The sequence below is a fragment of the Osmerus mordax genome, chromosome 7, assembly GCF_038355195.1.
Source record: "Osmerus mordax isolate fOsmMor3 chromosome 7, fOsmMor3.pri, whole genome shotgun sequence".
Lineage (NCBI taxonomy): Eukaryota > Metazoa > Chordata > Actinopteri > Osmeriformes > Osmeridae > Osmerus > Osmerus mordax.
The window spans coordinates 21105163-21130386 of record NC_090056.1 but is presented as its reverse complement, the minus strand read 5'-3'; the positions used below and the strand labels follow the sequence as shown (position 1 = coordinate 21130386).

The following is a 25224-nucleotide window of genomic DNA, read 5'->3' as shown; positions in this document are numbered from 1 at the left end:
AGTTAAAGAGGAGAATGACAGAGAAAAATAAGAGTGAGAGAAGGGAGAAGAGAGGGAGCAAATGAAGAGGAGGGAAGGGGGTATATCTTGTTCTCTATGACTCACCAAGTGACACAGCTGAAGAGACCGCCATCTTGGCTCCAGACCTGTTTAGCAGTGGCGGTTCTAGACAAATTTTACTCGGGGGGCCAAGGGGGGGCCAGTGTTTAATCAGAGGGGCACATAAAAAAACGGAAACAAATGATATTTCAACATTACTTTAATTTTGCTTTACATTAAAATCATACAAACGGCTCTGGCTATCCCTCTTCCAGCTCCTCAGCTCTCTCAATACCTTGATATGTTTCTCTAACTTTTTTATTTACTGGGGCAAAAAAGGCTGCAATGTCCCTTCCTCGTTTCATGATTACTAGAAAAAGAAAAACGTGTACAAAATTATTCAGTCAGCTCAGGGGGGCCACAGGGGGGGCCATGGACATTTTTATAGGGGCACTGGCCCCTGTAGGCCCCCGTGTAGAACCGCCCCTGCTGCTCAGGATCTCCATCTTGGCTCCAGACCTGCTCAGTGTCTCCCAGAGGGCCCAGCCATGGGCAGGGAGCCTGGGGGAGTGAGCTCCAGCCTGCAGCAACACACGGGATCCCCAAACAGCTCTGGGCTGATAAGAGCTTGAAGCACTCACAGCATCATCCCACCTGGCTCTCTGAAGCTTTTATAAAGACGCCAGTGCGGCAGGGAGGAAATTATGTCCTGCCTTATCGCCCTCCACAACTCAGAGAGAAGAAAACCATCAGTTCCGTAACCCAGACATCTGTGATACCATCTCCCACATATCCTCCTCCAGAGGAAGCGTCGCTGAGATACCGAGAGGATTGCAGTACAGTAGCTGTCTGCCAGAACACAGTCGTACTGTCAGGTTACAGTCCTCCAAATCAAATCAAACTTTATTTCTAAAGCGTATTTCATACCAGAAGGCAACACAGTGCACTTCACACACCTTAGTTTGACACTCATGTTCCTGAGGGAAGAAAAACACCAGATCCATCTGGGCCAATAAAGGAGAACTGTAATCATCCTTCCCAGTTCTCTGAAATGAGACGATCAAGCACTTTCCTGGAGAATGTGAAGTGCCAACGAGTTACAAAGTACACACACAGCATAGCAGTTCAATGTGCCAGTGTTTTTAAATGTGCAGATCTCTCTGCTTTTTCAACGAAAAAAACACTCCTACACACCCTTACACACCCCTACACACCCCCTACACACCCCCTACACACCTCATCCTCAACCCTGCCTGTGAAACATCAGAGCACCTCAGAAAGACACGACTGGACAAGTGTTTGCGTATTTGTTTAGCAATTTGCGCGTAAAAGCATGGCGAGGTATGTACAAACATGCCGCACTGAGGTAAAAGCGCAGACTGCCTCTCACGGGAACTGAAAATGGCAAATTGCGCTTTTCCGGAGGGTCAAGTCACTGCGTGAGGAGAGCTGTAGGCAGCGTGAGGAGGGCTGTAGGCAGCGTGAGGAGGGCTGTAGGCAGCGTGAGGAGGGCTGTAGGCAGCGTGAGGAGGGCTGTAGACAGCGTGAGGAGGGCTGTAGGCAGCGTGAGGAGGGCTGTAGGCAGCGTGAGGAGGGCTGTAGGCAGCGTGAGGAGGGCTGTAGGATGCGTGAGGAGGGCTGTAGGCAGCGTGAGGAGGGCTGTAGGCAGCGTGAGGAGGGCTGTAGGCAGCGTTAGGAGGGCTGTAGGCAGCGTTAGGAGGGCTGTAGGCAGCGTGAGGAGTCCTGTAGGATGCGTGAGGAGAGCTGTAGGCAGCGTGAGGAGAGATTTTCCGGAGGGTCAAGGGAAAAGTGGGAGTTTCCCATAAAGAGATGGGAGGGGATGCGTAAAGTGCGCTTAATTATGTATTCCACGGTATGTACAAAAACCGCCTGTGAAAGCGCACCTCTATTTTGCGGTGAAAATTCTCCGCCGGTTAAAAGCAGGCGTAAACCAGGATGCGCATATGCCTCCTGGTGAAATGGCAGCTGTAACCCGAGCAAGATGAAGACATAGGCCAAAGGATTTTTGCCACAAGGATCACACTTTTTGAGTTGAGTGAACACAAAATCATTACGCGTTACAGATTAAGCAGCCATGCAATATTACAAAGTTACTGGAAGAAATCAAAGATTACATCGAATCTCCGACTCAGCGTTCACATTCCATTCCAGCAGTCGTTAAACTCCTCGCTACATTACAAATATTGGCATCAGGATCACTTCAAACAGTCATTGCTGTTTTGACTTTGGTGGCTGATCCATGATAGAAAGAGAGAAAGAGGCCCATTCAATTGCGCGTTTAAATGCTCGCAATGTACGGTATAGTGGGCGGAGAAAGGCGCTGATTACCCGATGACCTGAAGGTTTCGTAAATATGACGTAAGCTGAAGTATCACAGCGTGCGCTGTCTGTGGGTTGACATGGCGCTGATAACGCTACGTTTGCAAATGTGTGTACATGAGAGCCACAGTGTTTGTGTGTACATGAGAGCCACAGTGTTTGTGTGTACATGAGAGCCACAGTGTTTGTGTGTACATGAGAGCCACAGTGTTTGTGTGTACATGAGAGCCACAGTGTTTGTGTGTACATGAGAGCCACAGTGTTTGTGTGTACATGAGGCCCAAAGAGTGAGGAGAAAGAGAGAGGAACAAAGGATAGGATAGAGAGAAGACAGAGAATAAAAACGATTGGTGATTCAACACTCTTCCCCCTTCACGCACTCACACCTCCACAAAGTATATATTACAATAATCATCAGTCCTTTCATGTCTCACAATCACACAAGCTTTAAGTATCACCTCAAAATCCGACCTCCCCGATCAGAAGTACATGTTCCATCTCCTTCCTCCAACCAGTCCACACACACCAGATTCATCCACACACACACACACACACACACCAGATTCATCCACAAACACACACACACACACACACACACCAGATTCATCCACACACACACACCCCAGATTCATCCACAAATTCTCACCACATCACACCAGCCTGTCTCACCACATCACACCAGCTTGTCTCACCACATCACACCAGCCTGTCTCACCACAACACACCAGCCTGTCTCACCACATCACTCCAGCCTGTCTCACCACATCACACCAGCCTGTCTCACCACATCACTCCAGCCTGTCTCACCACATCACACCAGCCTGTCTCACCACATCACACCAGCCTGTCTCACCACATCACTCCAGCCTGTCTCACCACATCACACCAGCCTGTCTTGCTACATCACTCCAGCCTGTCTCACCACATCACACCAGCCTGTCTCACCACATCACACCAGCCTGTCTCACCACATCCCTCCAGCCTGTCTCACCACATCACACCAGCCTGTCTCACCACATCACTCCAGCCTGTCTCACCACATCACACCAGCCTGTCTCACCACATCACACCAGCCTGTCTCACCACATCACACCAGCCGGCCTCCATCATCAGCATTTAGGGTTCTGCCTTCCAAACATCTGTAAAGGAGATCAGTAAATCACCTGGTCTTCAGCACAACCAGGAAAGTCGTCATCCACAGAACTTTAATCCCAGAACTTGTTTTATGTTTCTCTCATTCATCACTCTCTCCATCTCCCGTTCTCTCTTATCTCCCCCTCCCTCTCAGCAGATGTGCAGGGAGGGTTGTCTTGTCCAGGAGGGTGGGAGAGGAGAGGAGGGGAGACCGTGTCAGTGTGTGTTAGAGGTGGTGCTCTGGTCAGTGTGTGTTAGAGGTGGTGCTCTGGTCAGTGTGTGTTAGAGGTGGTGCTCTGGTCAGTGTGTGTTAGAGGTGGTGCTCTGGTCAGTGTGTGTTAGAGGTGGTGCTCTGGTCAGTGTGTGTTAGATTCGGTAAAAAGGTAGGTTTTAAGCTGTCTTTTAAAAATGTCTAGAGTGTTTGCTTCCCTAATATTTATGGGTAATTTGTTCCATAGTTTTGGGGCGTAGTTGACAAAGGCCGAATCACCAATCTTCTTATGACTGCTTCTGGTGACCTCTAATAGGCCTGCATTTGATGATCGCAGTGTTCTAGCTGGTGTGTAGTTAGTCAGATAGTTAGCAATGTAATTAGGTCCTTGTCCGTTTAGGGCTTTGTATGTGAGGAAAAGGACCTTAAAGTCAATTCTGAAGGTAACAGTGTAAAGTAGCTGGGACAGGACTAATGTGTCCTCTCCTTTTAGTTTTGGTTAATAATCTAGCTGCAGAATTTTGAATGAGCTGTAGTCTTTCAGTGGTTTTCTTGGGAATACCAGTGAAAAGTGCGTTACAGTAGTCCAGCCGGCTGGATATAAAAGCATGAATTAACTTCTCTGCATCATTTTGGTTTATGAATGGTCGTACCTTTGCTATATTCCAGTAGAACCCAGTAGGTGAGAGAATAAGTGGGAAACACAATAGAACAGACATCTGAAGACATTAAGCAGCTGACATCACAGAGACAGAGAGAGAGACAGAGAGAAACAAGAGTCTGAAGGAGAGAAGAAAGAGATTATCACTCCTCAGAGTTCTCCATGGCCTTAACACTTCACACCAACGCTCACAAACACCTGCAGCACGTGCCGCCCTGCTCATCATTAGGACCTGTGTCACTGTGAGTTCAGAGTCATTAGCACTTCAATGCTGCTTATACACGATCTACAGAGACAAGGGCAAAGATCACTCCAAAGCACACACACACACACACATTAACACCTTCACATACACACACTGACACACATGCACATCACCACACACACATCAACATCAAAGCTACAGGACTTTTAAGACAGTTCCCTGATCAAAGCTGCCCACTAGTTCTGACATAGGCAGGTAGAGAAGATGGCAGGGTAGGACAGGAGATAGGAGACAGGAAATAGGAGGTAGGAGGCAGGAGACAGGAGGCAGGAGACAGGAGACAGGTAGGACCTGGCCAGTCTCTCCTCCAGCTGCAGTGCTCCTCACCAGGTCCGCTCATAGCTGTCATGATCCAGGTCCGCTCATAGCTGTCATGGTCCAGGTCCGCTCATAGCTGTCATGATCCAAGTGGAGCCTTCTTATTTGGTTTTCGCTTATTTTGATTTCTTTACAAAGCTGATGGAGAGCTCACTCCAATACCTGTGTTGATGAGATAGAAGGAGGGAAAGAGGAAGGGAGAGAGGAAGAAAGAGAGAGGTTCAGATAGGGAGTGAGAGTCACATGAGAAGGGGGAGGGGGTGGGTGAGGGGTGGAAGCCGGAGGGAGAGACAGAGGGGAAGGGAGGGAGAGAAAAAAACGACTTTAGCTTCATTTTGTTTTGCCATGTCTTCATGTGTGAAGTAGTCTGTTGCTAAGGAGACAAACATTACTGTACTTTCTGTGTTTGTGTGAGGCTGTGTGGTGTGTGTGAGGCTGTGTGGTGTGTGTGAGGCTGTGTGGTGTGTGTGAGGCTGTGTGGTGTGTGTGAGGCTGTGTGGTGTGTGTGAGGTTGTGTGGTGTGTGTGAGGCTGTGTGGTGTGTGTGAGGTTGTGTGGTGTGTGTGAGGCTGTGTGGTGTGTGTGAGGTTGTGTGGTGTGTGTGTGTTTTCTCAAATAGATCTGAGGTACTCTCTACCTCTCCCTCCCTCTCCCTCCAGAAGGGGGGTGACATTAACATGAGGGGTGGGAGGTCAGCAACCTCCATCTACCCAAGTACACACAGGAGAACACTCAGAACACGCAGGAGAACACTCAGTACACGCAGGAGAACACTCAGGAGAACACTCAGGAGAACACTCAGGAGAACACTCAGGAGAACACGCAGGAGAACACGCAGGAGAACACGCAGGAGAACACGCAGGAGAACACGCAGGAGTGCACTCAGGACACGCAGGAGAACACTCAGAAAATGCAGGAGAACACTCAGTACACACAGGAGAACACTCAGAACACGCAGGAGAACACTCAGGAGAACACTCAGGAGAACACTCAGAAAATGCAGGAGAACAATCAGTACACACAGGAGAACATGCAGGAGAACACTCAGAACACTCAGAACACTCAGGAGAACACGCAGGAGAACACTCAGTACACACAGGAGAACATGCAGGAGAACACTCAGGAGAACACTCAGGAGAACACTCAGGAGAACACTCAGGAGAACACGCAGGAGAACACGCAGGAGTGCACTCAGGACACGCAGGAGAACACTCAGAAAATGCAGGAGAACACTCAGTACACACAGGAGAACACTCAGAACACGCAGGAGAACACTCAGGAGAACACTCAGAAAATGCAGGAGAACACTCAGTACACACAGGAGAACATGCAGGAGAACACTCAGAACACTCAGGAGAACACGCAGGAGAACACTCAGTACACACAGGAGAACATGCAGGAGAACACTCAGAACACTCAGGAGAACACTCAGAACACTCAGGAGAACACGCAGGAGAACACTCACAGGGCTCGACAATAACAATGGCCCGATGGCCCGGGGCCAGTTAAAAGTAACGTCGGGACGTTAAACTAGCAACTCCCTGGCCCGATCGGGACACTTCAAATTATTGATTGAAAAAAAAATTTGCATTGTAAAAGTTAACATCCTTCATATGTTTTGCTAAATGCATAAATAACTTCAGCTTGTGGGGAGCATAGTTGGCAAATCAAGAGTTGAGTAGTGAGACAAATTGTAATTCTCTAATCTCAAAAAATATTTTAACAACTGGCGCGAGACAATAAAGTGAAGATGGCAGCAAAGTAGAGCTACGAGCTCAAACGGAAGCAATTTTTTTTAAGGAACGAAGATGCACTGTGTCGTCTGTCGTATGTTCCCGTCTAAAGCAAAACAATCCCTGACCAGCCATTCTAGCAGACAGCACCTGGTTTGCGTGACAGCTAAGCGGATGGTTGACAATCCATCTTCCAGGCCGTTGACCATGCTGGTCAGGAATTTAAATGTAGATGCCCATCGTGTTATTGCACGACTTATAACAACGGCATATCACGTAATTAAGACGGGCCAGCCGTTCGCCTCGTTCCCCCAGGCTATTGAACTGCAGCAGAAGAATGGTGTCGACTTGGGTACCTAGTATCATACTGATGAAATGCTATGGAAGCTTTTATATATTAGCATTGAGGGACCAGAGGTTTCAGTTTCTGCCAGAAAGAGCAGAGATGGCTGTCAGCAGGGAAGAGAGCACGTCATGTTTGAGGTTAAAAGTCAATTGTTTTGCTGACTATTACCTTTTTATTTTTTATCACTAGAAATGTGATTTCATTTTTGTTCTTTTTATATCCAGGATGTGTTTAATAAATGGTTAAACATGTTAACAGAATAACACAACTTAGAAGTCTTTGGTTTTGTTGTAACAATGATAAATTACAACTTTTGGAGGGGGGGGGGGGCCAGTAAAAATGGTCTTGGGGCCAATGTTGAGCCCTGACTCAGGAGAACACTCAGGAGAACACTCAGGAGAACACTCAGGAGAACACTCAGGAGAACACTCAGGAGAACACTCAGGAGAACAATCAGGAGAACACGCAGGAGAACACTCAGGAGAACACTCAGGAGAACACTCAGGAGAACACTCAGGAGAACAATCAGGAGAACACGCAGGAGAACACTCAGGAGAACACTCAGGAGAACAATCAGGAGAACACGCAGGAGAACACGCAGGAGAACACGCAGGAGAACACTCGGTACACACAGGAGACCACACAGGAGAACACTCAGGAGAACACTCAGGAGAACACTCAGGAGAACACTCAGGAGAACACTCAGGAGAACAATCAGGAGAACAATCAGGAGAACACGCAGGAGAACACGCAGGAGAACACTCGGTACACACAGGAGACCACACAGGAGAACACTCAGGAGAACACTCAGGAGAACACTCAGGAGAACACTCAGGAGAACACTCAGGAGAACACTCAGGAGAACACTCAGAACACACAGGAGAACACTCAGAACACACAGGAGAACACTCAGAACACACAGGAGAACACTCAGTACACACAGGAGAACACTCAGGAGAACACTCAGGAGAACACTCAGGAGAACACTCAGGAGAACACACAGGAGAACACACAGGAGAACACTCAGGAGAACACTCAGGAGAACACTCAGGAGAACACTCAGGAGAACACTCAGGAGACTGATAGAGGATAGAAAGTGACCAGGAAGTTGAATATTTTCTTGTATACATATGGTAGACTGTATTCACAGCCTGTGAAAACACAGTGGGAATACGGCAATGCAGCTGTCGTGTAGCACCCTCTGCTGGCAGGACCTCAGTACTGCACCCTCCTGCATTTTGTCTTCACCCTGTCTGCACAGCTCCTATGTGTAGACAGGGTGAAGACAAATGCAGGAGGGTCCATTACTGTAGATTCAGATTCTATATTCTATCATTCTATATATATATATATAAAAAGAAAGTCTAATGTTTTCTCATGGCTAAGGATCAATTTCAGATAATTCCTACACCAGCTGCCGCTGGTAGAAAGTGTGAAAGTTCAAAACCCTTCATGGGGATTTTGCTATAAAGACATAACTGACAACACCTTAAATCTTTCCCACCACCAACACTTAGTACGACATATTAAGAACAAGTGTTGTCTACAGATTATTATCAATCCAATCCAATAATTATGTATGAATGGAGGGCCCTATTCGGTCTAACATGTATACTCACCTGTTTGTAGATATCATTCATTTAATTGATGATCACATTCGTTTTTTCTGTAGACATCACGACAGAAGTGTTTTTGACGGAAACAAATGACGTTGCAATATTTGAACTTTCATTCTGATTGGTCAATTTAGTAAGGAGAGGAGCCAATATGCTTTTCAGCAATATTGCAATACAAACCAAATGTATGTGCCCGTATTATATCGCCTGAGTATCTTAGAAAAATGTAAAAAAAAAAAAAAAAAAAAAAGTTAACTTCACCCCCAACCATATGAACATCAGCGTCGCAACTGCGCTGGCTAGCTAGCATAGGTAACAACACAGCTAACAGCATAGAAGTCTTACTAACGCATGGCTGTCGACACTGCCTGTTTAGCACATGGCAGCAACAGTAAACACGAACATGCGTGATTACATATAGCCTAGCTAGATGATAACACACACCCACAGGACAACAGGACAGATAGATTTAGACTTACCCACCAAACAGAACATTTCATGACAGACGACGGCAGCGCGAGTGGCGTAGCCAGGGGGTGTGGGATTGCGAAATAACCAGAACGAAGGCCAGCCAACTTCCGTTTTACAGACAGTGAGTTAGTTAGCGGTAGGTTAGCGGTAGGTTAGCGGTAGGTTAGCGGTAGGTTAGCGGTAGGTTAGCGGTAGGTTAGCGGGACTTTTCGATAAAACTGACGAAAATACAGAGTGTTGATATCACAGCCTGGACACATAGCTAGCTACATAAGTTGTTATCACCCTGGCCTGTGTATGTGGCATTTCTGCAGCTCTGTTTTAGCTAGGCATCTCCTGGAAGTTAACTAGTTACCGAACACACTCCCAGCTAACAAGGGACGTCCTGGGGACGTTCGGTGACGTTCCTATCTGGTTCCCTATAGGTTATACCGTGACGTTATCCTTAGGACGTCCTTAGGACGTTAAAGTTCCTAAAAGGTCACAATTTAGTCAGTTATAGACATTTATTTTTAAACTTTCAGGGTGGTTATGATACGACGTTATGTAAAAAAAAAATCACGTTCCAGGGACGTTCCAGGAACGTCCCTGGAACGTGATTTTTTTTCTATACATTTTGAGTATGGTTTTGTAAGCAAAAAAAATAATTCACTACCCTTTGCACCCCGAGTTTTAAAACCTAGAATCGCCTATGGTTACATGTACTCAATTATCTGATTGTCATATTGCCTGCTAGTCGTTAAAGTAACATCTCAGCTACCAGACACAGTGTAAAGTAACCACATCTCAGCTACCAGACACAGTGTAAAGTAACATCTCAGCTACCGATGTAAAGTAACCACATCTCAGCTACCAGACACGGTGTAAAGTAACATATTAGCTACCAGACACAGTGTAAAGTAACATATTAGCTACCAGACACAGTGTAAAGTAACATATTAGCTACCAGACACAGTGTAAAGTAACATATTAGCTACCAGACACAGTGTAAAGTAACATATTAGCTACCAGACACAGTGTAAAGTAACATATTAGCTACCAGACACAGTGTAAAGTAACATATTAGCTACCAGACACAGTGTAAAGTAACATATTAGCTACCAGACACAGTGTAAAGTAACAGCTACCAGACACAGTGTAAAGTAACATATTAGCTACCAGACACAGTGTAAAGTAACATATTAGCTACCAGACACAGTGTAAAGTAACATATTAGCTACCAGACACAGTGTAAAGTAACATATTAGCTACCAGACACAGTGTAAAGTAACATATTAGCTACCAGACACAGTGTAAAGTAACATATTAGCTACCAGACACAGTGTAAAGTAACATATTAGCTACCAGACACAGTGTAAAGTAACATATTAGCTACCAGACACAGTGTAAAGTAACATATTAGCTACCAGACACAGTGTAAAGTAACATATTAGCTACCAGACACAGTGTAAAGTAACATCTCAGCTACCAGACACAGTGTAAAGTAACATCACAGTTACCAGAGTGTAAGGATGAGATGTCTGTCCAGGCAGGCCAGAAAGAGTCAGGAATATCATAAAAGGGTTGACTCAGTTTTATTAGCTCGACGTCACTTACTACCGGCAATGCGGACCAAACTCTCAAGAGTTGTACTACAATCAATGATAATAACAACTTGGGTAGCATTCTTAATGCGCCCAATATGATTAGTGTGTGTGGACCACAGTAGCTCAGGCCCAGCTTCTAGGCAGCCTCATCGTTGAATCAAAACGAATAAATTTGGCAGACCGGTGTAAAAATTGACCTAATCTCTATGACTTAAATGTCCTTTTAAGTTTTTCCCTTCTCATGATATTTTCAGGCATTTAGCCTACTCATACCAGTCCACAACAGAGTGGCTAGCATGAGTGAAAACTCTCTCAAGAGTGCTTAAAAACATTAGCTGGACATGTTAAACATAGAATGTACTGAATCGCTTCCTTAACGGGTCTCAGTAGTCAGTGCACTGATACATTAGAACGTACAACATAAGTAACATCTCAGCTACCAGACACAGTGTAAAGTAACCACATCTCACCAGACACAGTGAAACAATAATACAATATCTGATTCCAGGTCAGTTGGTCCCAGAGGGTGCAGTAGGGCCCAGAAGGTGTGGTCCTGCAGGCTGATCTGAGAACAGCTGTTCTGAGACACAGTCCTGTTTATGTTCGCCTCACTGGCTCTCCTCTGAGGGAACTCGGAAGAGATACTATTAGGATCCATATTACAGCAATGCAGTGTGTGTGTGTACCTCTGTGTGTGTGTGTACCTGCGTGTGTGTGTGTGTGTACCACTGTGTGTGCGTGTACCTCTGTGTGTGTGTGTTCATACCCTATTTATAATCTGCAATGAATATTCTCACTGTGTGAAATCTGATATTTCAGTTTAGTCTTTACATAGTACAATGAAAAGTTGTATTCCCTCCCTCCCTCTTCTCTCCCTTTCTCCTTCCTTCCTTCCTTCCTTCCTTCCTTCCTACCTACCTTCCTACCTTCCTACCTTCTTTCCTGTTCAGTCAAGTAGTAGAGGGTCCACTGGGTGTCTTTATCCGCAGTCTAAATGCAGATTGTGTCGTATCCCTTTAAGAAGCAACGTAACACGACGCATCTGCTTTCATCAGTGCCCTCGTCCTCACGCGGCTCGCCAACCCACCTCCCGTCCCCGCCCCGGGCGCGCGAGCGAGGAACGCCGCTTCAGCGGAGTCCCTAAAGAAATAAACTGGAATCACGGCAAAATCAGAGATCGGGCCGTTCAGAGATAAAATCGTGAGAATCGACACAGACGGGAGTAATAGGTACGTGTTGTCGAGAGAACGCTGTTCGTTGTTAGTGAGGATATTGTAGTGCAACGAGCGCAAGGGGCTGCCCTGAGTGAATGAATGGAGTGATGTAGTGATAGGAAATTCTATGTACACCGCGCAGCAGAATAACCAACGGTGTTTCGTTTATTTGGCAAACTGCGGGCTTTAAACCCGCCACTGCAATGTAGCCTACGCACCGGTTATTGTTTATGTTTCGGTGTGTTTAGTTGCTGGTGTAAGCAAAGATTCTGCGCACTGCGCGCAGAGGTTGTCCTGCCTTGTCATCTCGTGCTGCTGTGCCGCGGAGAATTCCCCCGTTAGTGCGCGCGGCCTCTCCAGTGGTTGGTTCACGCGTCAGTGTCAATACGTGAATCAGCTCTTCCGTAGACTGTTTCTGAGACAATATTTCTGAGCCAGTGTTTTAAGCTCCATATGTTGCGGGTAAGATCGATTTAGCGCGAGACAGCGTGTACGATAAGACTCAGCGACACCTGCCACCCGGTAGACGGAGTCGTGACTGCTTGCCAGACAGAGCAATTTGACCTTGCAGTATTTTATTTAATGACTCCAAATATGAACAGAAGTGTTTGAGAAAGGCGAGGAGGTTCAGGCGTTATCTGTTTGATGTGCTTGTGTTTATGTTATCAGTCTTGGCTGTGGTCCCGCGCTCATAAGCAGTTGTAACAGGCATCAATTATGGATGTATATTATTCTCGGCTTCATGCTGCATGCTAGCAGAGGGCATCCCTATCAGGCCTACTCTGTCCTTACCAGGGTTCAAGATGTCCTCTCCACCACGGCCATCTAGTAACCTCCTCCCTGCTGTCCTCTCCACCACGGCCATCTAGTAACCTCCTCCCTGCTGTCCTCTCCACCACGGTCATCTAGTAACTACCTCCCTGCTGTCCTCTCCACCACGGTCATCTAGTAACTACCTCTCTCCTGTCCTCTCCACCACGGTCATCTAGTAACTACCTCTCTCCTGTCCTCTCCACCACGGTCATCTAGTAACTACCTCTCTCCTGTCCTCTCCACCACGGTCATCTAGTAACCTCCTCCCTGCTGTCCTCTCCACCACGGTCATCTAGTAACTACCTCCCTGCTGTCCTCTCCACCACGGTCATCTAGTAACTACCTCTCTCCTGTCCTCTCCACCACGGTCATCTAGTAACCTCCTCCCTGCTGTCCTCTCCACCACGGTCATCTAGTAACTACCTCCCTGCTGTCCTCTCCACCACGGTCATCTAGTAACTACCTCTCTCCTGTCCTCTCCACCACGGTCATCTAGTAACTACCTCTCTCCTGTCCTCTCCACCACGGTCATCTAGTAACTACCTCTCTCCTGTCCTCTCCACCACGGTCATCTAGTAACTACCTCCCTGCTGTCCTCTCCACCACGGTCATCTAGTAACTACCTCTCTCCTGTCCTCTCCACCACGGTCATCTAGTAACTACCTCCCTGCTGTCCTCTCCACCACGGTCATCTAGTAACTACCTCTCTCCTGTCCTCTCCACCACGGTCATCTAGTAACTACCTCTCTCCTGTCCTCTCCACCACGGTCATATAGTAACTACCTCTCTCCTGTCCTCTCCACCACGGTCATCTAGTAACTACCTCTCTCCTGTCCTCTCCACCACGGTCATCTAGTAACTACCTCTCTCCTGTCCTCTCCACCACGGTCATCTAGTAACTACCTCTCTCCTGTCCTCTCCACCACGGTCATCTAGTAACTACCTCTCTCCTGTCCTCTCCACCACGGTCATCTAGTAACTACCTCCCTGCTGTCCTCTCCACCACGGTCATCTAGTAACTACCTCTCTCCTGTCCTCTCCACCACGGTCATCTAGTAACTACCTCTCTCCTGTCCTCTCCACCACGGTCATCTAGTAACTACCTCTCTCCTGTCCTCTCCACCACGGTCATCTAGTAACCTCCTCCCTGCTGTCCTCTCCACCACGGTCATCTAGTAACTACCTCCCTGCTGTCCTCTCCACCACGGTCATCTAGTAACTACCTCTCTCCTGTCCTCTCCACCACGGTCATCTAGTAACCTCCTCCCTGCTGTCCTCTCCACCACGGTCATCTAGTAACTACCTCCCTGCTGTCCTCTCCACCACGGTCATCTAGTAACTACCTCTCTCCTGTCCTCTCCACCACGGTCATCTAGTAACTACCTCTCTCCTGTCCTCTCCACCACGGTCATCTAGTAACTACCTCTCTCCTGTCCTCTCCACCACGGTCATCTAGTAACTACCTCCCTGCTGTCCTCTCCACCACGGTCATCTAGTAACTACCTCTCTCCTGTCCTCTCCACCACGGTCATCTATTAACTACCTCCCTGCTGTCCTCTCCACCACGGTCATCTAGTAACTACCTCTCTCCTGTCCTCTCCACCACGGTCATCTAGTAACTACCTCTCTCCTGTCCTCTCCACCACGGTCATATAGTAACTACCTCTCTCCTGTCCTCTCCACCACGGTCATCTAGTAACTACCTCTCTCCTGTCCTCTCCACCACGGTCATCTAGTAACTACCTCTCTCCTGTCCTCTCCACCACGGTCATCTAGTAACTACCTCTCTCCTGTCCTCTCCACCACGGTCATCTAGTAACTACCTCTCTCCTGTCCTCTCCACCACGGTCATCTAGTAACTACCTCCCTGCTGTCCTCGCCGGTCACGTTCCAGATAAGTGGCGGAATGCCCGTCTCCATAGCGACCTGGCTACTGTTTCCACAGCACCCTGCTGGCTATCCATCACTGCAATGTGAGTCCACCTCTCGTCTCCTTGGTAACCTCTCCTTGGTGACGGGGTGCTTCCGTATCCGTGTCAGGATGTCATGGCGACGATAACAACTCCGTAACTAGCTGCAGGAACCTAGCCTGATGTCTGAAACGTGTGATATATCCACCTGATATCCTGCCCTGAATCTTGGATTGATCCTAGTTAATCTTGTGTGTGTGTGTGTGATTCAGTGGTCAGGGCCTCTGGATCTCTGACCCTGGATAATACTGATGGTGCTGTGTCAGTGTGTTGAGTCAAGGTCACCCCCCCCGTCCCCCCTCCCCAGGTTTATGTGCAGGCATTCAGCAGTCAGAGATGCTGGACTGATATAGATTACTGGGGACAGCTGAGAAGGGATTTTCCTCTCTCTCCCTCTCTCTCTCTATTGTATTCATCTTTGAAGCTGCTTGCGTGTGTGTGTGTGAGAGAGAGAGAGAGAGAGAGAGAGAGAGAGAGAGAGAGAGAGAGAGAGAGAGAGAGAGTGTGTGTGTGTGTGTGTACCTGCCTGGTTCTGAGGCAGGCTGTTACATAAGAAGCTTTAATCTGAGTTGTGATGTTCAGTCAGGAGCAATGCTGCTTCTGCTTGGGAGGAGGGAGAGGGAGGGCTGTGATCTTCTAGAAGGTTCCATACACCTGAACACCTGTTCTCTGCTTTACTCTGCTCCTTGTGTGTGTGTTCACTTATTGTGGGATCAAAGGACCGGGATTGGCCCAGAGGATTTCAGAGTGAGAGATCTGGAAGCCCAGGTTTGCTCTGCTCCCTGAGGGGGCGTGGCTTGGCGTGGTGTACAGTAGAGTCCTGAGTGATGTGGCTGGTGATGGTGATGTTGAGGATATGCTACTTTAGTAAGCAGTAGCATTATTAATGAGTCTTTATGAGTGTAATGTTTTTGATTGAGAAGGGAGAAAGAGGGAGGAGAGAATGAGAGAGGGAGGAGAGTGAGAGAGAGAGGGAGGAGAATGAGAGAGGGAGGAGAGAATGAGAGAGGGAGGAGAGAATGAGAGAGGGAGGAGAGTGAGAGAGGGAGGAGAGAATGAGAGAGGGAGGAGAGAATGAGAGAGGGAGGAGAGAATGAGAGAGGGAGGAGAGTGAGAGAGGGAGGAGAGAATGAGAGAGGGAGGAGAGTGAGAGAGGGAGGAGAGAATGAGAGAGGGAGGAGAGAATGAGAGAGGGAGGAGAGTGAGAGGGAGGAGAGTGAGAGAGGGGGGAGGGGTTGGGAGGAGAGAATGAGAGAGGGAGGAGAGTGAGAGAGAGGGAGGAGAGTGAGAGAGAGAGGGAGGAGAGTGAGAGAGGGAGGAGAGAATGAGAGAGGGAGGAGAGTGAGAGAGGGAGGAGAGAATGAGAGAGGGAGGAGAGTGAGAGAGTGAGAGAGGGAGGAGAGTGAGAGAGGGAGGAGAGAATGAGAGAGGGAGGAGAGTGAGAGAGTGAGAGAGGGAGGAGGGGTTGGGAGGAGAGAAGAGAAGAGAGGGAGAGAGAGAAGAAGGAAAGGAGTGGAGGAGAGGAGGAGCTTGCCTGACTGTGTCTACTGTGCACTAATTCTTGTTTGTGTGTGTATATATATATGCTGGTGTGTGTGTAAAATGAACATGTTTGTCTGTCCAAGGCTGGCTGTCACTTAAAGCCTGAATCAACAGAGAGACAGAGAGAGAGACGAATCCAGGATGTCAGCCTCTACCCCAGCCAATCGGAGGTCGGCATCTGGCTCACGCAGGTAACTTTCTTTTGACACTTTTCTCCTCTTTTCTTCTTACCTTCTTTTCTGTCCTCTGTGGCGCGCCTGTAGGGTGTGTGTGCGTATGTGTGAGAGAGTGTGTGTATGTGTGAGAGAGTGTGTGTATGTGTTAGAGAGTGTGTGTATGTGTGAGAGAGTGTGTGTATGTGTGAGAGAGTGTGTGTATGTGTGAGAGAGTGTGTGTATGTGTGAGAGAGTGTATGTATGTGTGAGAGTGTGCGTGTATGTGTGAGAGAGTGTGTAAGTGTGAGAGAGTGTGTGTATGTGTGAGAGTGTGTGTGTGTGTGTATGTGTTAGTGAGTGTGTGTGAGTCTGTGTGTGTGTTTCTATATTTGCCTTGCTGCTGCAGGGTGTCCGGTCCACCTGGGAGAAGTTTGCCTCAGTTTCCACATCTGCTGCACTCAATAACCACAAAACACACACACACACACACACTCACACTGTGCTTTGTGTGTGTGGTGTGGGGGATCAGATGTTAACAACCTCACCCTTTACAGATGAACCCACGCATCATTGAGCTGGACTACACAGAGAGACCTCTACATTGTAGGCCTTTCTCTCTGGTCGCTCTTTCTCTCTCTGGTCTTTCTCTATTTGGTCACTCTCCCTCCTCTGGTCTCTCTTCATCTCTCTCCTCATTTCTCTGTCCTCTGGTCTCTTTCTCCTCATCTTTCTCTCCTCATCTTTCTCTCCTCTGGTCTCTCTCCACTGGTCTCTCTCCTCATCTCTCTCTCCTCATCTCTCTCCCCTCATCTCTCCCTCCTCTGGTCTCTCCTCATCTCTCCATCCTCATCTCTCTTCATCTCTCTCTCATCATCTCTCCCTCCTCTGGTCTCTCTCTCTTCATCTCTCTCTCCTCATCTCTCCCTCCTCTGGTCTCTCTCTTCATCTCTCCCTCCTCTGGTCTCTCTCTTCATCTCTCTCTCCTCATCTCTCCCTCCTCTGGTCTCTCTCCTCATCTCTCCCTCCTCTGGTCTCTCTCAGATTCAACCCTCTGAGGGTTCTGCAGCCAAAGCGTCGCTTGCAGCAGATGCTCTCATCCTCAGCCCCGCCCAAACCGGCACCCGCAGCAACGGCACCAGTAAAGGCGGTGGTAACCACGGCTACCGTGACAGTTCCGGTGCCGGCGCCCCCTGCGTGAGACCTGCTATAGTTACCCCACCCCACTCACAGACACAGCAGGAGCAGAGAGCATGCCGGCTAGCTGTACTGCAGCCATGAACACGTCCTGACACCATGCTGGTGTTCTCTGCACAACCCTACTGGTGGTTCACCAGACCCACCAGGTTCATAGAACCATGCTAGTGGTTCTATGTGTGGAACCTTTCTTGTAGATCTGTGGAACCATGCTTGTAGCTCCACGTGTGGAACCATGCTTGTAGCTCCACGTGTGGAACCATGCTTGTGGTTCTTCTATGTGTGGAACCTTGCTTGTAGATCTGTGGAACCATGCCTGTGGTTCCACATGTGGAACCTTGCATGGGGTTCAAGCAAGGTCCCAGATCCAGAGGTTTGTGAATCTCTGTGGCTGGAGGTGTGTTAGTAGCTACATGCATTGTAGCAGATCCCAGCTGTGGATCCTCAGACACAGGACCCCTGGCTCCTAACCCTGGGACTAACCCTGACCCTGGGACTAACCCTAACCCTGGGACTAACCCTGACCCTGGGACTAACCCTGACCCTGGGACTACAGAAGAGCTGGACATTGACATGGCAGATTAACAACCATAGGTCACTCTTAGACTGTTTTTGGTCCCAGTTGTGAGTGAGCCATGTTTCTGTCCCACTTCCATCCTCCTTTTTCTGTCTGTCCAACCACACTAAGCTTTCACTTCCTGGCCCTGCCCACAGCCCCGCCCCCAAGTGATGTCACCACACACCATCAGCAGACTCCTCTCACTCAGTAAATTCAGATCCATCCTGAAGATGTATGGTTGATTTTGATGCACGTTTCTTTTCAGGCTTGCTTCTGCTGCTCCCCTTCCTTCCCTCCCTCACCCACTCCCTTCCTCTCCTCTCCCCCTCCCTCTTTCCTGCTTGATACTTCTCTCTGTCATGGCTTCATTATAACCTGCCCTTCACAGCAGCTGCCCCCCCCTCCTTCCCATCTCAGTCACATGACAGGACATGACATCACAGGAAGGACAAAGACAAGTCTGACGGAACTTGGCAACAGATTCTACTGACTGTGAGATGTAGAGTGATGCTATGCTGCTGTGTAGTATATATGTACTCTGGTTCTATGCAGTCTATATGATTCGTGGTTCTATACCAGGCTGTAGAACCAGGCTACAGAAGCTGTAGAACCAGGCTGTAGAACCAGGTTGTAGTTTCTGGCTAGCATGTTTCTCCCAGACTCAGCACTTTAGGAACAGGGGTATCCAGTCTAAGGTTAGCAGCTGAAGGTTGGGAGGGGGAAGGGCTAGCAGCTAAGGTCGTAAAGGTATATATGACATCACCACGGCTTCCTGTGACATCATCTCCACCTCCCCACCTTCCTGCCCCCAACTTCCTCCTGATCCTAATGTAACTTCCTGTTGTCTCCGATTGGTCAGGTTCGACTACTGCAGGTTTATAGAGCTAGACTACGTTCCCATGGAAACGGGCTATATGGTGTCGATGCGTCCGACTAAAGGATGTGCCGCCCCAAAGTCTCCTGAGCGTCACTGTCGGTCAGCAAACTCCGCCCCCCTGCCCCCCCATCCTTCTGCATGTGGCCCCCACCTCCCTGGCCCCCCCCTGCTAACCCCCCCCCACCCAATTTCCCCCCCAGCATGTGGTCCCCACCCCCCTGGCCCCCCCCTGCTAACCCCCCCCCACTCTCCCCCCTAGCATGTGGCCCCCATACCCTGGCCCCCCCTGCCAACTCCCCCCACTTTCCCCCCCAGCATGTGGCCCCCATATCCTGGCCACGCCCTCTTCCTGTTTCATTCTCACCCACTGGTATCTGTTATCGTTTTCCTGTTTGGTTCTGAGCCCGGGCACATGAGCACTACCTCTCCCCCTTGTGGTGGAGTCTGGATGTTCTGGCCACTCAGGACCTTTCCTTAGCATGCATACGCCCCCCCCGCCATCCTCCAGCTCTGTGATTGGCTGCTTCCCACTCATCACTGCTCATCCTCTGCTGGCTCCTCCCACCTCTGCAGACAGTCTCTGAGCGTGTGTGAGATCACCACCATCCCCTGTCCACCAGTGTCAGTGAGGCTGTTTCCTCCATAGAAACTCTCTGTTTCTATGCTGGCCTGTCTGACCCCACGACCTCCTCCTGGTCTGCCGCTGTGTGGGCTCTCCTGGAGGGCTGTGTTGTGTGTTCCAGTGTGGTGGTGTAATGTGTCTGTGTTCAGTGGGTGTATTAGTTTACCAGTTTTGCTGCGTTCTCACTAGAGTATTTGCACTGACTACAGAGTGCTTAGGGATGCGTACGACCAATCAGAGCATGGAGGCTTAAAAATTCCTCCATGGTAGCCTATCGGTACGTGGCACAGTAATACCCTGCCCCCCCTGTGTGGACAGGTGCCTAGCAACACACTATAATGACAACAGGTCCCTAGCAACATGCTGTAGTGACAACAGGTGCCTAGCAACACGCTGTAGTGACAACAGGTCCCTAACAAAATGCTGTATTGACAACGCAGAGCATGTGTGTCTGGTCCAGGTCCTGTTTAACATCTTGATGTATGCTGCCGTTACGGGGTGAATTCATAACCTTTCACCGGTTGCCCTGGGCGACAGAGTAACAATGCCCCTCCCTCCTCTTTGTTATTTTATATTGTCAATTATTTAGCTACTTTATATTTTATATTTTTTATTAGTATTAGGTAGACTTGTACCTTTAGTATAGTTAGATCACATATTTAAGTTTTAGGATTCCTATATGTTTTATGTATGCACCTTCCTGCCAAAGTAAATTCCTTGTCTGTGCAAACTTTCATGGCAAATAAAAACCCTTTCTGATTCTGATTGGAACAGGCGTACAGTGGCCCCGCCCAGCGGGAGGGATCCCTATGGCAACGCCTCCCTCAGCAGTAGCAGCAGCTCCTGCAAGGGCAGCGACTGTAGTCCCACCAAGTAAGACCTGTCAGTCTGTCTACCTATCTGTCCACCTGTTTACCTGTCTGTCTACCTGTTTACCTGTCTGTCTACCTGTTTACCTGTCTGTCTACCTGTCTACCTGTCTGTCTACCTGTCTACCTGTCTGTCCACCTGTTTACCTGTCTGTCCACCTGTTTACCTGTCTGTCCACCTGTTTACCTGTCTGTCTACCTGTTTACCTGTCTGTCCACCTGTTTACCTGTCTGTCCACCTGTTTACCTGTCTGTCTACCTGTCTACCTGTCTGTCCACCTGTTTACCTGTCTGTCTACCTGTCTACCTGTCTGTCCACCTGTTTACCTGTCTGTCTGTATATGTCTTTCTCCCAGAACTTTGTGTGTAAACAGTTTCCTCCCCCCCTCTCCCAGGCGTCAGACTAAGTACACATCATGCACAGATAACCATGGCATCCGCCCCCCCCGCCCCGGAGCAGTACCTCACTCCCCTGCAGCAGAAGGAGGTGTGCATCCGACACCTGCGGGCGCGCCTCAAAGAGACCATCAACCGACTGCAGGACAGGTGGGTCACTTCCTGTCCTACAGCGGAACACTTCCTGTCCTACAGAGGGCCACTTCCTGTCCTACAGAGGGCCGCTTCCTGTCCTACAGCGGACCACTTCCTGCCCTACAGCGGACCACTTCCTGTCCTACAGCGGACCACTTCCTGTCCTACAGAGGGCCACTTCCTGCCCTACAGCGGGCCACTTCCTGTCCTACAGCAGGCCACTTCCTGTCCTACAGAGGGCCACTTCCTGCCCTACAGAGGGCCACTTCCTGTCCTACAGAGGGCCACTTCCTGTCCTACAGAGGGCCACTTCCTGTCCTACAGAGGGCCACTTCCTGTCCTACAGAGGGCCACTTCCTGCCCTACAGAGGGCCACTTCCTGTCCTACAGAGGGCCACTTCCTGTCCTACAGCGGGCCACTTCCTGTCCTACAGAGGGCCACTTCCTGCCCTACAGAGGGCCACTTCCTGTCCTACAGCGGACCATTTTGAGCTGACCTGGTCATCCCCTGTGATGGATCAGAGCTGGCTCCATGTTCATCTCCAAGTTACTGCAGCAAAATACACTAAAAACGCTCCTGGGTAATCAGTTGATGTGTCTCATCCTTCATGTATTGATCCTAGCTCTGTCTCTCTCTCTGTCTCTGTCTCTCTCTCTGTCTCTCTCTCTCTCTGTCTCTCTCTCTGTCTCTCTCTCTGTCTCTCTCTGTGTCTCTCTCCCTGTCTCTCTCTCTGTCTCTCTCTCTGTCTCTCTCTCTGTGTCTCTGTCTCTCTCTCTGTGTCTCTGTCTCTCTCTCTGTGTCTCTGTCTCTCTCTCTGTCTCTCTCTCTGTGTCTCTCTCTGTGTCTCTCTCTGTCTCTCTCTGTGTCTCTCTCTGTCTCTCTCTCTGTCTCTCTCTCTGTCTCTCTCTCTGTGTCTCTCTCTGTGTCTCTCTCTGTCTCTCTCTCTCTGTCTCTCTCTCTGTGTCTCTCTCTCTGTGTCTCTCTCTGTCTCTCTCTCTGTCTCTCTATCTGTGTCTCTCTCTGTGTCTCTCTCTGTCTCTCTCTCTCTGTCTCTCTCTGTCTTTCTCTGTCTCTCTCTGTCTCTCTTTGTCTCTCTCTCTCTGTCTCTCTCTGTCTCTCTCTCTGTCTCTCTCTCTCTCTCTCTCTCTCTCTCTGTCTCTCTCTGTCTCTCTCTCTGTCTCTCTCTCTGTCTCTCTCTCTCTCTCTCTGTCTGTCTCTCTGTCTCTCTCTCTGTCTCTCTCTCTGTCTCCCTCTCCCCTCCCCACAGGGACTCTGAGGTGGATGCTCTGCGTGGTCAGCTGAGCCGCATGCAGGAGGACTGGCTGGAGGAGGAGTGTCACCGTGTGGAGGCCCAGCTGGCCCTGAAGGAGGCGCGGGGAGAGATCCAGCAGCTGCAGCAGGCGGTGGACACGGTGCGCTCCAGCCTGGGAGACTCCTCCTCCCACAGCCCCGCAGTCAGCACCTACCTCCAGGACATCAACACCCAGAACCACAAGCTGGAGACCCTGCTGCACAGCATGGAGCAGGCCCAGGCCGGGGCCTCCAAGCTGGGGGAGGGAGGCTGCGGTGGTGGGGGCAGCGGGCCTGGAGGCCCGGGGGAGGGGGGAGGGAGTCCGGGGGGGGGCGGTCCGGGGTCGGTTCTGTCTGGGCCGGGGGGGGGCCGGGGGGTCGTGTGAGGGGGGGGTCCCCCGCCCGCTCCCTGACTCGCAGCTCTACCTACACCAAGCTGAGCGACCAGGCCGAACACATTGAGGACTTCCTGTCCAGCGAAGGCGCCCAGGACAGCAGCTTCCTGTGCTGTGGCAAGGGTGGCGCCCCCTGTGGGGCAGAACTGCTGCTGGAGGCGGCCTTCCTGTCCGAGGAAACCGCCGCACTGCTCTCCTCCTATGCCCTGCACCTGCCCCAGCAACTACCCCAACACCAGCACCTGCCCCAGCAACTACCCCAACACCAGCACCTGCCCCAGCAACTACCCCAACACCTGCACCTGCCCCAGCAACTACCCCAACACCTGCACCTGCCCCAGCAACTACCCCAACACCTGGCCCAGCAACACCTGCCCCACTCCTCCACCTGTGAGAAGCTCTGCCCTTCCGAGCACCTGGCGGCCCTGAGCTGTGGTGTGGGGGGGGCTGGGGGGGGGCAGCCTGAGCCACCCCTGCCTGTCTCACCACCACCTGTACCTGCATCACCTGAGGGACGAGGCCATCCAGACCGAGAGCTGCCCTAACCCCGCCCAGGCCGGCTGCCCCTCCGACCTGGACACTGTGGCGGAGCAGCGCACCTTCCGCTCGCAGGCCTGCAGCCCCCGCCTCCACCTGGCCGTCCGACGAGGAGCTGGACTCCATCACCATGACGACCCTCACCGAGCCCGTCCCGGGGCCCCCCCCCAGACAGATGTCCTCCTCGATCTCCTGCTGGGCCGACATACCACTGTGTGGGGGGGCTGGGGGCCCGGACAGTGGGGAGGGAGGGGGGAGGCAGGGAGAGGGGGGGCAGGGAGAGGTGGGGGAGGGAGAGGTGGGGGAGGGAGAGGGGAGGCAGGGAGAGGTGGGGGAGGGAGAGGTGGGGGAGGGGAGGCAGGGAGAGGTGGGGGAGGGAGAGGGGAGGCAGGGAGAGGTGGGGGAGGGAGAGGGGAGGCAGGGAGAGGGAGAGGGGAGGCAGGGAGAGGTGGGGGAGGGAGAGGGGAGGCAGGGAGAGGTGGGGGAGGGAGAGGTGGGGGAGGGAGAGGGGAGGCAGGGAGAGGTGGGGGAGGGAGAGGGGAGGCAGGGAGAAGTGGGGGAGGGAGAGGGGAGGCAGGGAGAGGTGGGGGAGGGAGAGGATGTAGGAATGCAGAAGGAGGAGGAGAGACAACAGGATGAGCTGGACTCTGACTTTGGGGAGACGGTGGAGATAGACGGGAGAGATCTGAGGGAGGCCGGAGATCTGGCGGTACTGATGGAGAAGCAGGAGGAGAAGGGGGAGGAAGTGATTCAGGGGGAGGAGGCAGGAGGAGAGGAGCTACCTCACACCACCCAACCCCGAAGCTCCGCCCACCAAGAGGAAGTCACCGGGAGCGATGAAGACCTGGACGCTGCCGGCCCGGTCCAGAGGAGCTACTGGAGCCGTCACTTCCTGGTGGACCTGCTGGCGGTGGCGGTGCCAGCGGTGCCCACGCTGGCCTGGCTGTGCCGGGGCCCGGGCAGGGAGGGGCTGCCCGTGTACCACATGGGCTCCCTGCTGAGAGGCTGCTGCAGTGTGGCGCTGCACTCGCTCCGCAGGGGGGGCGGCCTCCGGCACTACCCTGCCGGGGGCGGGAACCAAGGGGGCACACCCATCTGAGCCCTGACCCCTAGACTATGACCCCTGACCCTGACCACTGAATCATGAACCCTGGACCCAGACCCTTTACAACCTTGGGGAGCCGTGTGCCCATCTGACCCCTGAACTTTCACCCTTGAACCCTGACCCGGCCCCTCCTCTGGCTGAAGGATTGGAAGGGGGTACGAGGAACGAACGGAAGGAGCTTGGTTCTTCTTTGTCTTCAAAACTGACTGGATGACCTGAGTGTGTGTGTGTGTGTGTCCTGCTCCATTAGGAAGGTGCTGTCTGCTCCTCCTCCTGCTTCTCCTCCCCCTCCTCCCTCTCCTCCCCCTCCTGGTGTGTGTGTGTGTGTGTGTGGTTGCTTCTTTGGGGGAAGTGGGGGGGTTTGACATTGTCAGTTTCTAGACGTTTCCTTTCAGCTGTGTGTAAAGACGCGCGTCAGAGATGTGATGGACGAGAGGTCCAGCAGGGAGAACACTAGCAGCCTGAGCCCGTCAGAACAGACCCTTAACATTAAGCAGAGTCTGCCTGATGGATTTATAGGACTGTATGGTAGACTTCTTCAGAGAATATTTTTTCTTATATTTCTTGAATATTTATGAATGATTTTGCACTATTATTCACTTTATGAGGTTAAGAAAGTACTTGAAGTGGAGGCTGTGTGGATCCAAAACGTGACGCGTCCACACGCTGTTGTCCTTCTTGTCTCTCGTTCCAAATCTTTGAAGACTCGTAGAAGATTACGGTGTTATTTTGAACTACACTATATGACTTTAATTCCTAAATGAAGCAGATCCAGGAGATGCTCAGCTGTCCCTGTGCTCTCACCCTTTCTGATCAACATGACTGAGGTAC

General features: G+C 50.6%; 2 protein-coding genes across 2 annotated transcripts; both read left to right on the top strand.

The window, feature by feature from the left end:
* Nucleotides 1-471: 471 nt before the first annotated feature.
* slmapb (sarcolemma associated protein b) lies at nucleotides 472-8001 on the top strand (the record flags this gene model as incomplete). Its single annotated transcript, XM_067239423.1, has 5 exons — nucleotides 472-608; nucleotides 5664-6278; nucleotides 7139-7151; nucleotides 7420-7902; nucleotides 7948-8001. Coding segments are annotated over exons 1-5 (1302 nt in total), but the record flags the coding sequence as incomplete, so codon positions are not given.
* Nucleotides 8002-11386: 3385 nt separating this feature from the next.
* snphb (syntaphilin b) lies at nucleotides 11387-24387 on the top strand. Its single transcript, XM_067239422.1, is given in 11 exon segments — nucleotides 11387-11436; nucleotides 19020-19142; nucleotides 20440-20538; nucleotides 20930-20975; nucleotides 20977-21080; nucleotides 22334-22699; nucleotides 22744-22954; nucleotides 23117-23208; nucleotides 23210-23372; nucleotides 23374-23527; nucleotides 23963-24387. Coding segments are annotated over 11 exon segments (1833 nt in total).
* The last annotated feature ends 837 nt before the right edge of the window (nucleotides 24388-25224 follow it).